The sequence below is a fragment of the Mizuhopecten yessoensis genome, unplaced genomic scaffold (assembly GCF_002113885.1).
Source record: "Mizuhopecten yessoensis strain PY_sf001 unplaced genomic scaffold, ASM211388v2 scaffold6113, whole genome shotgun sequence".
NCBI classification, from domain to species: domain Eukaryota; kingdom Metazoa; phylum Mollusca; class Bivalvia; order Pectinida; family Pectinidae; genus Mizuhopecten; species Mizuhopecten yessoensis.
The window spans coordinates 189,245-200,757 of record NW_018406386.1 but is presented as its reverse complement, the minus strand read 5'-3'; the positions used below and the strand labels follow the sequence as shown (position 1 = coordinate 200,757).

The window sequence follows — 11,513 nt, the reverse complement described above, 5'->3', positions numbered from 1 at the left end:
GTATTGATGCCAGTCTGTACTGGTATTGTACATGTATTGATGCCAGTCTGTACTGGTATTGTACACGTATTGATGCCAGTCTGTACTGGTATTATACAAGTATTGATGCCAGTCTGTACTGGTATTATACATGTATTGATGCCTGTCTGTACTGGTATTGTACATGTATTGATGCCAGTCTGTACTGGTATTGTACACGTATTGATAAATGGCATGGAGACGAAGCCAACTTCCTGATTAGTGAAAAGTTGTACTTGTATTGATCTTTCACTTTTTTGTATTATTACATTGTGCAACCAGCGTTATCTAGGCGCACTGTTAGGCTGTAACCGTTCAGGTATTACACCTATAACAACCTATTTTCTGTGCATGATTACAAGAAGGAAGTGTATATATATATATGATAGCAATCTTATCTTTATCAAAGTGTGATTGAATTCTCCTTTATGGTCTTTTTCTTTGTTCTTCAAGTAGTTAGTCTTAGATTCTTTAGTAACATTTGTAGTTAGTCTTAGATTATTTAGTAACATTTGTAGTTAGACTTTGATACTTTAGTAATATTTGGAATGTGTCTTGGATACCTTAGTTATATTTGTAGTAAAAACTGTGATAATTTAATAACATTCATATTTAGACTTTGATAATTTAGTAACATTTGTAGTAAGACTTTGATACTTTAGTAACATTTGTATTTAGACTTTGATAATTTAGTAACATTTGTAGTAAGACTATTGCTTTGGTAACATTTGTATAAAAACTTTGATACTTTAGTAACAATTGTAGTTAGGCTTTAATACTTCAGTAGCATTTGTAGTTAGACTTTAATACTTCAGTAACAATTGTAGTTAGAATTTAATACTTCAGTAACAATTGTAGTTAGACTTAAATACTTTAGTAGCATTTGTAGTTAGACTTTAATACTTCAGTAACATTTGTAGTTAGACTTTGACACATTAATTTTGTTGTTAGTATCGGACATCACTGTTCATTACTTCTATTTAACATTGGATGTATTATACAGGTATCAACCCTATTGAGTTTAGTGTTAGGTTCTGTGATAGAAGCCTATGCTTGATTAACTATTTTGTTTATACCACATTTACCAATTGTCCTGTATACCTTCTGTAGCATAGACAAAACTGCCACACATCTAACCCGTCTACTAGAAATATTGCTGTGTACCTTGTGACATTGCATGTTCTAAATCGAGACATAAACATAGACAGTTACTCGTTAATTCAGGTAAATATTTAATGCACAGGTAGATGTATGTACATACCAGTTACGTTAACTTGTTTGTTAGCTGTAGGTAACAAAAGTAATACTTGTCTTCATTAAATGATTATGTACAAAAATGTGGGTATGTGACCAATGAACAGTGATTTAATTAAAGTGTTCTTTGATCTTTAAGATAATGAAGTCCTTCCATCAAGAAACAGGTCGATTATACAATGTCTACTTGATGTAAAAAAATAACTGATTATCTTTCATGTGTGGGTAGACTTGTGTATAAGTTGAGAGTGGATAAATGTCCCTCTCAGCTGTCACTATCTGTAGACTTGTGTATGAGATGAGAGTCCTAATTGTGGAGGATACATGCCCCTCTCAGCTGTCACTGTCTGTAGGCTTTTGTATGAGATGAGAGTCCTAATTGAGGAGGATACATGCCCCTCTCAGCTGTCACTGACTGTAGACTTGTGTATGAGATGAGAGTCCTAATTTAGGAGGATACATGCCCCTCTCAGCTGTCACTGTCTGTAGACTTGTGTATGAGATGAGAGTCCTAATTGTGGAGGATATATGTCCCTCTCAGCTGTCACTGTCTGTAGACTTGTGTATGAGATGAGAGTCCTAATTTAGGAGGATACATGCCCCTCTAAGCTGTCACTGTCTGTAGACTTGTGTATGAGATGGGAGTCCTAATTGTGGAGGATACATGCCCCTCTCAGCTGTCACTGTCTGTAGACTTGTGTATGAGATGAGAGTCCTAATTGAGGAGGATACATGCCCCTCTCAGCTGTCACTGTCTGTAGACTTGTGTATGAGATGAGAGTCCTAATTGAGGAGGATACATGCCCCTCTCAGCTGTCACTGTCTGTAGACTTGTGTATGAGATGAGAGTCCTAATTGAGGAGGATACATGCCCCTCTCAGCTGTCACTGTCTGTAGACTTGTGTATGAGATGAGAGTCCTAATTGAGGAGGATACATGCCCCTCTCAGCTGTCACTGTCTGTAGACTTGTGTATGAGATGAGAGTCCTAATTGAGGAGGATACATGCCCCTCTCAGCTGTCACTGTCTGTAGACTTGTGTATGAGATGAGAGTCCTAATTGAGGAGGATACATGCCCCTCTCAGCTGTCACTGTCTGTAGACTTGTGTATGAGATGAGAGTCCTAATTGAGGAGGATACATGCCCCTCTCAGCTGTCACTGTCTGTAGACTTGTGTATGAGATGAGAGTCCTAATTGAGGAGGATACATGCCCCTCTCAGCTGTCACTGTCTGTAGACTTGTGTATGAGATGAGAGTCCTAATTGAGGAGGATACATGCCCCTCTCAGCTGTCACTGTCTGTAGACTTGTGTATGAGATGAGAGTCCTAATTGAGGAGGATACATGCCCCTCTCAGCTGTCACTGTCTGTAGACTTGTGTATGAGATGAGAGTCCTAATTGAGGAGGATACATGCCCCTCTCAGCTGTCACTGTCTGTAGACTTGTGTATGAGATGAGAGTCCTAATTGAGGAGGATACATGCCCCTCTCAGCTGTCACTGTCTGTAGACTTGTGTATGAGATGAGAGTCCTAATTGAGGAGGATACATGCCCCTCTCAGCTGTCACTGTCTGTAGATTTGTGTATGAGATGAGAGTCCTAATTGAGGAGGATACATGCCCCTCTCAGCTGTCACTGTCTGTAGACTTGTGTATGAGATGAGAGTCCTAATTGAGGAGGATGCATGCCCCTCTCAGCTGTCACTGTTTGTAGACTTGTGTATGAGATGAGAGTAGTCATTGAGGAGGATGCATGCCCCTCTCAGCTGTCACTGTCTGTAGACTTGTGTATGAGATGAGAGGAGTAATTGAGGAGGACACATGCCCCTCTCACCTGTCACTGTCTGTAGACTTGTGTATGAGATGAGAGTAGGAATTGAGGGCGTTACATGCCCCTATCACCTGTCACTGTCTGTAGACTTGTGTATGAGATGAGAGCAGTAATTGTGGAGGATACATGCCCCTCTCAGCTGTCACTGTCTGTAGATATGTGTATGAGATGAGAGTCCTAATTGTGGAGGATACATGCCCCTCTCAGCTGTCACTGTCTGTAGATATGTGTATGAGATGAGAGTCCTAATTGTGGAGGATACATGCCCCTCTCAGCTGTCACTGTCTGTAGACTTGTGTATGAGATGAGAGTCCTAATTGTGGAGGACACATGCCCCTCTCAGCTGTTACTGTCTGTAGACTTGTGTATGAGATGAGAGTAGTAAGTGAAGAGGATACATGCCCCTCTCAGCTGTGACTGTCTGTAGACTTGTGTATGAGAAGAGAGTAGACATGCCCCTCTCAGCTGTCACTGACTGTAGACTTGTGTATGAGATGAGTGTCCTAATTGAGGAGGATACATGCCCCTATCACCTGTCACTGTCTGTAGACTTGTGTGTGAGATGAGAGTAGAAATGGAGGAGGATACATGCCCCTCTCAGCTGTCACTGACTGTAGACTTGTGTATGAGATGAGAGGAGTAATTGAAGAGGATACATGCCCCTCTCAGCTGTCACTGTCTGTAGACTTGTGTATGAGATGAGAGTCCTAATTGAGGAGGATATATGTCCCTCTCAGCTGTCACTGTTTTTGCTGCTGTTAGTTTATTCAATATGAAAGTCATCTGTTGCTTTGCAACATCTGCCTCTGTTTTGTTGAACATGACAGCATTGATCTAAAATATGGAATTAATCTACTTCATCATCCAAACATCCATGAATGGTTCAATTTAATAGTTGTGATGGTCCAACTGATCTTGTTTGTTCAGATTTATATAAAGTAAGATGTTATATCAATAATAGCATGTCTGGAGTTAATAATAGAGATTGTGAGAGTATGTTTTGGAGGTTATATCGCGGGATGTAAATTTATTAGGTGTATTGTTTCTTTATGTTTCAAACATGAGGTTCCAAAATGGCAGATTAAGGTTTTGGTGCAAATTTCCACATTTATTTATTTTTTTGTACTAGATTGGTATAGTTTGCTTGGAGATTCCTTTAAAGTCTAATAATGCGGTGCAATGGAGCTAAAATGTAAAAAGTGTTCTGAACCTTTGTGAGATTTTTCACCAGGTTTTTGCTCCAGACCACCAGGTTTTTACTCCAGACCACCAGGTTTTTTACTCCAGACCACCAGGTTTTTACTCCAGACCACCAGGTTTTTTACTCCAGACCACCAGGTTTTTTCTCCAGACCACCAGGTTTAGAAGTTTTTGTGGGAGTAAGTTATGTGAAGTTTAATGCCATCTATTCAACATGTATGCTGGAATGCTGGTATGTTTGTAAGGGATTCCTTTAAGGGGTTAACATGTATGAAATAAAGTCAAAATAATAAAAAAAAAAATCATTGTACTTTGTTTAACCCTTAATCACCAGCTTAATTTAAGGTTTGGGCTCGGAATAAACAGGCGAGTATTGAGTAGCTTTGATAAATTTCTGGAGATCTTAAGACTGAATTCATAACTCCCCATCCGTTGAGATACACTCAATAATCGATGTAGGACGTTAACCCTTTAGCTATGTAGTATATACATCTTGTTACACACATTTATATGTGTCGGAGTGAAAATGAAATCACGGAAATCTGGAAATCTTGGAAATCTAGCATCAGTGTATACATATATATACCATTTAAACTTTAAATGTTTTAAATAGACTGACTCTGACTATATCAGTAACGTGTTAATTAATGAGGTCATAATTATGGTTAACCTGTACCTGTATCTGATACAAGAACATAGCTGCTTAATTACATTTAATGCATTCATGTTTATTTATGAGTTGGTATTTATCATGTTTTGAAATATTTGACATAAAAATAAAGTCTATTTCAGCTTATACTTGAACACGTCACTTTACTATTTATAATATGGTTGACTGGATTTAATTGAAATGAAAACTGTCACAGAGTTCTGACTCATCCTCTGGTTTGGATGTTCATTACATATTCTACATAATTGCATGGGGCGCCATTGTTTGATTTTTACCATGTCATGCTAACCTGAATGTTCTGCTCTGAAAACCCAACAGAACTACTACATGACTGTCAGCCATGACTATACTGTGTTCTTCTGCTCATACATTTTTTAAAGAAAAGCCAGTAAAATTATACCTACCTGACCCAATCAATCAATAAGTGGTACTGTGGTACTTCTACAGGATCAATAAGCCATACCACATTTTGTAATGTATGTGTGTGTGTGTGTATGTGTGTATGTGTGTGTGTATGTATGTGTGTGTGTATGTGTGTATATGTGTGTGTGTATGTGAATTGTCATAATTTTGAGGCTATTAGCTACTTTGTGAAACCTCAAAAATTCAAACAGGAAAAATAGTAACAAAACAAATATTTGATATTACTGAACGTAAATAGCCCAGATTAAGATAATCATATTATGTTCTGTCATTATTTTTATATTATTACCCTTTTCTGACAATATTTCAATCTTTCATCATTCACTTTACAAAATTAAACTTGGAAAGCTCAAAAGTTACAAAGACATCAGGTGACAGTTTTACATACTCTTGTCCAATTTTCCAGCTACACAAAATGTCCCTAGTTTTTCTTATTTGAATATTTTGATGATTTTACAAAACTATAGAATGTGAAAGTAATGACATTGATTTGTATTACGGACAAAAGAAATGTTCTCTTTTGAAAACTCTGTGTCAGGCAGGTTTCCTTTGAAGACTATTCCTGTACTTTTCAGAGGATTTTCTGCTTGCATGTATGTTAATTACATAAGTTTGAATTACTTTTGATAGTTCCAAGTATAATTATGTTTGTGTGCTAACCTCCATTTATCTCTGTGTTGAGGGTCTACATTATGAAGGATAAGCAGATTCATTATATATAATTCAAGGCAAAACCAATTTAAGGGCAGTTGTGAGAAGCTTTCAGTAGAGTATATATGCAGCATGAAATCGCGAGTATTTACGGTCTCTTCCACGCATAACGATCTGTTCAGTTAACAAGCTTTTTGACTTACTCAGCGTGTCAATCCAAGTTCATTGACCTCATGCATACATGTGTGTTTTTTACCCGAGGTATTTGATAATTTGCTCACACAATGGTATATTTAACTTCCTAGTTACAGCGATTGGTTATCTACTTGGACGTCATTGACAGGGGCCGTCACGAACAAGACTGGTGGTTTATGTGCTGCTCATACAAGAATGTCACTTATCAATTTCATTTAATCTTTATTCGGAGATACAAAGACCTCTTACTGCAAGGTTGTAATATATACAGGAAAGTTGACATATACTGGCCGCTTGATCAAATGAGTTTAATGTAGGCTCTGTGTGTGCCCTGTTATGGACAGTTGAATTAACTATAAAGTACTCTCAGTACAAGGATGGTTGGTAAGTTTTTGTATTACTATCAGACGGAAATATTTTTTAAGGTTGAATGAAATATAACCTAAGATCTGTTATATTAGGAAATGATTTTAACAGATGTTTTAATTGTTTTTACAATTGCTACTGGTTTTTTTTTTTAAACATTTGATCATAAAATAATATACATTATAAAGACAACTATCAGGATAACATAGGCATAGAATGGTTGTGTAGTTTATCATGTGATCTTTTTGTTGGGTGCAAAAATCAAGCTTAAATCTTTCATAGTTTTGAAGTTAATGGTAAAGAAATATGATTTCTTTCCTTCGCCTGTATGACAACTGTCCAGGGTAAGAAATGTGTGTAAGAATGCAAGACTCCCTCGTGTCTAGCAGTGTAGGGTAGGGAAATTCTATGAAAGAGTTTTTCCAATTGGATAAGTCTTGTGGCTTATAAGAGTATTTTTATTCCAGTCACCATGATTGCTCAGACACCACAAAATGTCAAAAATGGGAGAGGAGTCATTTTCTATATGGTAGCCAGTCAGAACACCTTTTCATTGTTTCTGAGCTTCTGGTGATTGGAGTGACAGGAAGTACTCTTTCATGCCTAGGGGTGTAAGATAGTGTAGGATTAGGGATGTAGGATAGTTGTAAGATAGTTGAAGGATAGAGATGTAGGATAGGTATAGGATAGAGATGTAGGATAGGTGTAGGATAGAAATGTTGGACAGGTGTAGGATAGGGGTGTAGGATAGTGTAGGATTACGGATGTAGGATAAGTATAGGATAGAGATGTAGGATAGGTGTAGGATAGGTGTAGGATAGAGATGTAGGATAGGTATAGGATAGAAATGTAGGATAGGTGTAGGATAGGGGTGTAGGATAGTGTAGGATTACGGATGTAGGATAAGTATAGGATATGAGTGTAGAATAGTGGTGTCGAATAGGGGTGTAGGATAGGGGTGTAGGATAGTGTAGGATAGGGATGTAGGATAGGTATAGGATAGGGGTGTAGCATAGTGTAGGATTAGGAGTGTAGGATAGTGTAGGATAGGGGTGTAAGATAGTGTAGGATAGGGGTTGTAGGACAGTGTAGGATTAAGGATGTAAGATAGTGTAGGATTAGGGATGTAACATAGGGGTGTAGGATAGGGATGTAGGATAGGTGTAGAATAGGGGTGTAGGATAGTGTAGGATAGGGATGTAGGATAGGAATAGGATAGGGTTGTGCGATAGAGGATAGGGATAGAGGACAGGGATTTAGGATAAGGGTGTAAGAGTGTAGGATTAGGGATATAGGATAGGTATATGATAGATATGTAGGATAGGTGTAGGATAGAGATGTAGGATAGGTGTAGGATAGAGATGTAGGATAGGTGTAGGATAGAGATGTAGGATAGGTGTAGGATAGTGTAGGATTAGGGATGTAGGATAGGTATAGGATAGGGGAGTAGGATAGGTGTAGAATAGGGGTGAATAGGGGTGTAGAATAGTGTAGGATAGGGGTGTAAGATAGTGTAGGATAGGGGTTGTAGGACAGTGTAGGATTAGGGATGTAAGATAGTGTAGGATTAGGGATGTAACATAGGGGTGTAGGATAGGGATGTAGCATAGGTGTAGGATAGGGGTGTAGATAGTGTAGGATTATGGATGTAGGATAGTGTAGGATAGGGGTGTAAGTTAGTGTAGGATATGGGATGTAGGATAGTGTAGGATAGGGATGTAGGATAGTGTAGGATTAGGGGTGTAGTATAGGGATGTAGGATAGGGGTGTAGGATAGTATAGGATAGGGATGTAGGATAGACAATAGGGGTGTAGGATAGGCGTGTATGAAAGGTGTGTAGATAGTGTAGGATATAGATGTAGGATACATGTAGAATAGGGATGTAGGATAGGGATGTAGGATAAGGATGTAGGATAGTGTTGGATTAGGGATGTAGGATAGGGGTGTAGGATAGGGATGTAGGATAGTGGAGGAATAGGGATGTAGCATAGGGGTGTAGGATAGTGTAGAATAGGGATGTATGATAGGGATGAAGGATAGGGGATGTAAGATAGATAATAGGGATGTAGGATAGTATAGGATTAGGAATGTAGGATAGGGGTGTAGGATAGGGATGTATGATAGTGTAGGATAGGGATGTAGGATAGTAAAAGGATAGGGATGTAGGATAGACAATAGGGGTGTAGGATAGGCATATAGGATATAGATGTAGGATAGGTGTAGGATAGGAAATCCAAGAAATTCAGGATTTTCAAACAGGGACAAAACCCTTGGAAAGCCTTTTGCTCAATTTGGAAACTGTTTGGTGGAATGTTCCTATTCTACAGCATTGGTATACTATTAAACATTTAATAAATCGTTAATAAATACTAAATACATTTTGGCAGACAACGCCCCTCCTTGTAATATTCCACGCTCCGTTTCGAGCATGGAGGACTTTAATCCATTAAATAAAACACAACTTTCAACATTTGTATACATGTATTTTAGGAAAATCCACGTCTTGGCGTTTAGACCCAATTTTATAAATTTTGTACAATAATCCAGCGTGCCACACAGTGTCAAACGCTTTGTTACTGTCTAAGAAAGCAATGTGGACGTTGGAACCATATTCGATATTATGACTAATGCATTCTTGAAGTTGAATGATGTGCATAAACTACACAAATTCTTTTGATAAGCAGACTGTTGTATCTTTGGAAATACTCGGGAATTTAAAACTCGTTGAATTCTTTGTGATAAAACCATTTCAAACATTTTAAATAGTATAGGTAATAATGTAATCCCCCTGTAGCTATTGGGGTCTTCTTTCTTTTTACCTTGACCTTTATACAAAGTTATAATAATACCTTTTTTCCAGCCATTTGGAATATATTCATTATTTATAGCATTAATTAAATAAGGTGGCGATATATTAAAAAAGTGTTGTTCCACCGTGTTTAATATGTTCATATACTATACCGTCCCATCCTCCTGCTTTTTTAGATTTGAGACCTCTAGACACCAAGGCAATTTCCGAGGTGGTAATGCATTCATTCAGGTATATGTCATCCTCATTATGAACTTGTTTTTCAATTTCATTAACATGGTTTATGATTTCTCTTTGGTTGGAAAGTATTGTCAAATTTTTCATTCGGTTTATCTTGGAACAGATTTTCAAAATGTGATGCCCACGCTTCGACAATGTTTTTGGGGTCTCATAAAACTACATTGTTGTATCTCATCTCGGTTTGAGGTGTTTTGCTTTTACATGATTTTCCTTTGTATAACTGCCAGAATAAATTCTGGTCAAGTTCACTTCATTTTTCTATTTCATTAAATTGTTCAGACATATACTTATTGAATGCATCACGTAGGTTTTCTTCTGAAAGAAGTTTTGCTTTCTTTATACTCCAGAAAACTATTAGATACATTTCTAGGTTTCCCTTCACTTATCCATATTTGTCTTTTAATTTGCACTATATTGTGCATTTCTGACAACTCGTTAGACCAATAAGGTTTTAACTAACTTTTGTACTTTGTTATAGGTAAGGTAGAATTAGAGGATTGTAATATAGCAGAAATAATATCTTTGTTAAACTGATCTATACCTTCGTTAGACATTTGTCCGTCAGGTAATTCTGTTGATTTTAGGTTATTTTCCAACTCCAGCTTATAATGATTAATATTACTGTTATACATGGCTCTTTTCCAGTTATATTTTACAAAGTTAGATGTATTATACTGATACTGACAATATATGTACAAACCTTGTGCTTTATTCAAAACAACTAATGGTTTTGCCATGGTAAACGTATATTGAAATATTCCAGACTCTTCTTATACCACCAGTAACGGAAAACAATTGTTACTGTTGATGTTTTTAATAGGCATCATGAATTTCAAAATACATAGATTTTACATGCAAGTGATCATAAGTAGATTTTACATGTAAATGGTAAGTAGATTTTACATGTAAATGGTAAGTCGATTTTACCTGTAAATGGTAAGTAGATTTTACCTGTAAATGGTAAGTAGATTTTACATGTAAATATGTGTGCGATAGTAATGGTGTTATACGTATACCTTTATGCAATGTCTTTTTTTTTCTCCAGGAATATTTGCATACCTAAACTACCTAATTCCTGCCACTAGGAAGGAAATCCTGGAAATCCTAATCAATGGATTGAAACGATTAGAATACAGAGGATACGACTCTGCAGGTAATATAGATCTACCTATTATACACCTGTAATCACAGGTAATATAAATCTACCTATTATACACCTGTAATCACAGGTAATATAAATCTACCTATTATACACCTGTAATCACAGGTAATATAAATCTACCTATTATACACCTGTATTCATAGGTAATATAAATCTACCTATTATACACCTGTAATCATAGGTAATATAAATCTACCTTTTATACACCTGTAATCACAGGTAATATAAATCTACCTATTATACACCTATAATCACAGGTAATATAAATCTACCTATTATACACCTGTCATCACTGGTAATATAAATCTACCTTTTATACAACTGTGACCACGGGTAATATAAATCTACTTGTTATACACCTGTGACCACAGGTAATACAAATCTACCTATGATACACCTGTAATCACAGATACAATGTAATATAAATCTACCTATTATACACCTGTTATCACTGGTAATATAAATCTACCTATTATACAACTGTGACCACGGGTAATATAAATCTACCTGTTATACACTAAATCTACCTATTATACACCTGTAATCACAGGTAATACAAATCTACCTGTTATACACCTGTGACCACAGGTAAAACAAATCTACCTATTATACACCTGTGACCACAGGTAATATAAATCTACCTATTATACACCTGTGACCACAGGTAATATAAATCTACCTATTATACACCTGT

The 11,513-nt window shown here is 36.8% G+C and overlaps 1 protein-coding gene across 7 annotated transcripts in view; it reads left to right on the top strand.

Moving 5' to 3' along the window:
* LOC110451509 (glutamine--fructose-6-phosphate aminotransferase [isomerizing] 2-like) overlaps positions 1-11,513 on the top strand; it is a 128,314-nt gene that overhangs the window by 12,348 nt on the left and 104,453 nt on the right. For 6 of the 7 annotated variants that reach the window (XM_021499567.1, XM_021499571.1, XM_021499568.1 and 3 more), the window contains exon 2: positions 10,703-10,810. In XM_021499567.1, the coding sequence (XP_021355242.1) occupies positions 10,703-10,810 (108 nt within the window). Of the gene's footprint in view, positions 1-6,370; positions 6,626-10,702; positions 10,811-11,513 lie in introns of those variants that run through there. The other variant, XM_021499565.1, reaches the window with a different exon arrangement.